The sequence below is a fragment of the Otolemur garnettii genome, unplaced genomic scaffold, assembly GCF_000181295.1.
Source record: "Otolemur garnettii isolate 467f Iridium unplaced genomic scaffold, OtoGar3 scaffold00386, whole genome shotgun sequence".
NCBI classification, from domain to species: domain Eukaryota; kingdom Metazoa; phylum Chordata; class Mammalia; order Primates; family Galagidae; genus Otolemur; species Otolemur garnettii.
In genome coordinates, this window is record NW_003852781.1 from 155,035 (window position 1) to 158,040 (window position 3,006).

General features: G+C 46.1%; 1 protein-coding gene across 1 annotated transcript in view; it reads right to left on the reverse strand.

The window, feature by feature from the left end:
* Window positions 1-241: 241 nt before the first annotated feature.
* Window positions 242-3,006, reverse strand: part of LOC100965706 (probable histone-lysine N-methyltransferase PRDM7) — a gene marked incomplete at its 5' end in the record, with an annotated part of 13,840 nt that continues 11,075 nt past the window's right edge. Inside the window, 4 exon segments of the mRNA XM_012813959.1 lie at window positions 242-312; window positions 957-1,150; window positions 2,303-2,370; window positions 2,745-3,006. Of these exon segments, the coding sequence (XP_012669413.1) occupies window positions 242-312; window positions 957-1,150; window positions 2,303-2,370; window positions 2,745-3,006 (595 nt within the window).

Here is a 3,006-nt window from a genome sequence, read left to right on the forward strand (position 1 = left end):
CACCCTAACTCTTCCCTGCCCCAGGGGCATTACACCAGCTCCACCCTTTGCCCCAAATCCTTTTCCTGCTGCTGTTTGCACCTCTTAAATGCCACCCCCAACTGGAACCTTACCTGAGTACCCTGTGACACTGCACCCTCTCCTCACACTCATGCCTGGGCACCTTTCCTCCACTAGTGGTCTCCAAAGCACTGATCCTGATATGCATATGTCTCTACGTGTGTGTGTGTTGTCTCCTTGTTCATGTGTCAGCAGCCGAGGAACAGAGATTGTGAGCGTCTCCTTCAAGATCCAGTTCCAGCTCCTGGAAAGCTGGTACAGAGCAGGAATTCACAGACAACTAATTGGGATACTGAGTGAATGAAAACAATAGAAGCATATTATGTAGAAATATGGAGGAATTTAAAAAGAACCAACTAAACGGGCCAGGTGAAACTACATTGTTGAGAGAGCTGGTAGGTAAGACACATTGTTTTTTTCCTGCAAGGTTTTCAGCACCATCTGATGTTATAAATTTTGTGCCTGAAGTGTTTAGAATATGAAATGAGAGCAAAAATCTAAACAGTTAAAAGTTCTTCCTAGAATTCAAAGGCTCATGACCTGAATCTTTAATTTCCAAAGCACCTGACTGGAAATTTGACTGACTTTAGACTATGTTTTACTCTACTTAGGAGTTGAGCTAGGCTTGGCACAGTGGCTCATGCCTGTAGTCCCAGCACGGTGGGAGGCTGAATAAGAAGGATCATTTGAGGCCAAGAGTTGAAGGGGGCATTGAGCTATGATTATGCTACAGCCCTCCAGCCTAGGTGACAAAGTGAGATCTTTTCTCTAAAAAAATAAAATAAAATACAAATAAATGAAAATAAAAATACAGTACAAAAAGAGCTAAACCATGAGAATTCACAAGGAGAAGCATTCCTTCTATTTCCTTCCTAGGGAGACATCATGGTACCCACCTTGTCCTGCCGTGAGTTATTTCTTCTGCTTGCCGGTCCACGTGATGCCCAGTTTCTTGCCATACTCAGTCCCATACCAGGTCAGCAGTTCACAGCCTGGCCTGATGACCCGGCAGGTCCGATAGAAGATCTGGCTGTGGTACTGGAAGGCCTCCAGGTTCTTTTCCTCGTCATCCCGGGCACAGTTCACATACCTGCATTGAGCATAAGAGGAAAAGAAGGCAGGCAGTGAGTTCCCATTACCTGTCAGGCTCGCATCTGGCTTGTCCCCTGATGGTCAAGGCCTCCGTGCTCCAGTGCTACACACTTCCCACTGCTCCCAAGACCACCCTCTGCCCACACCCAAGTTTTTTCAGTGTTCTATGAATTCCTGCCCCTAGGTTCTGCTCACAGGGCCCTTCCTGCCTGGAGTGCTCCCCCCACCACCTCTTTAACCATTTTTCAAAGCCCAGTTCCAGACTTTCCTCCACTTTCATTGCCCATAGGACGAGGTATCATCTAGCTTCTCCAAACCCTATGCTAATTATACCACAGCACCTACTGCTTGCTCATGTGCTCTGCTTTTAGATTAGCGCACACTGTTCCACACTCAGCCCAAGTCGGCTTTGTCATGATGAGAGGCTACCCCAGTCTGTCCACAGTTTACCCAGATTCTGATAGAAACGTAGAGGACTGTCCTAGTGGAATAGCACAGAATAATATTTGTTTATTAATATTCTGTGTCCTCTCATAATGTGAGAGCTCCTCTTGACGAGGGGCTCGGCCTTGCAGCACAGATGCCCAGGACTGTCCTGTAGCTCACTGACTGGGCTGTAGGGTCCGGTTTTAATTTCCCTAAGGACAAGAAGATTTCCTGTCCTCAAATTAAAGTTCCTTTGTTTTATGCTGTCTTGACACTGTGTGTGGCTTCGAAAATTATGGTCAAATATTCCCCTAATTAAATGTTTTGTGTCTGTCTGCAGTACATGCCCCACAATGACATGAGATGTGTTATCGGTTCAAGTAATGAGCTTCATTTTTTAAACTGGGACAGAATGAGTGCTTAATAAATGTCAACCAGATAAAATAAAATGTGAATTCAATGTCCCCGATGAATCTAGGCTCTTCAATGTTTATCCTACTCCCTCAATGTTGTGTATCCTAGAGATTTATATTTTGATAAAACTAGTAACACTTATATTTTTGTTTCTTTTTCTAAACGTGTGTGATGTTCAAGAGCATTGTACGGAGAAAAATGGAGGGAATGGATACAAAAGCCACTGAAGGATGTGTGATGAAAAGGAAAGCAAACTGGGCTTGTGAGAGACAAATGCACTCTCTGGAACCCAGAAAACCACTGTCCTTACCTCATCCAGTTGCCCTGAGATTGATCCTTCCCATCCACATACTCATAGCAGTTTCTCCCCTTTGTGATCTGAGTTTCAATAAAAGAAGTTAAAGGCTGTTTAGAGGGTAGTAATCAGAAGACTTAATTTTCTCTCCTATCATTAGCGCCCTGGGAGACTGTGTGGACTCAGCTGCCAGCCTTAGGTTTCAGCTCCATGTCTGAGTCCTACTGTCCCGTTGGAGCACAGGTCCACAGGGAACATGTGCCTCTTTGTGCCACTGTGGTTCCACATACTCTCTGATCTTTAATTTGGAGTTCCCTGTCCATGCAGAGACCATTGGAAACACAGAGCCAACTGTGTTATTTCTGTGCATGTCCTCCCAGGTAGAGGGTGACTTCCAACCAAAGGAACACAAGGGTTGTGGAAAGCCAGAATAGGGGAAAGGGTAGGCACTTCTCACCTTCCAGGCGTATCCACTTCTGGCTGCCTTTTCATCTTCTAAGACCTGGCCCTCATAAGGGCCAAAGTGCAGCCCCAGTGGCAGCTCAGATGCGTCGTTCCATACTCCATCTCCAGCCTGAGGGATGCCCGATTGTCTAATACTCAGCCCAGGGGGCAGGGTCAGGGCTGTGCGGTTGGGATGCCCCTTATCCACTGCAATGTCCTTTACAAATGTAGGGGGCCCGTGAATATCACAGCGGTCAATGAAGTAGTCCTGACAC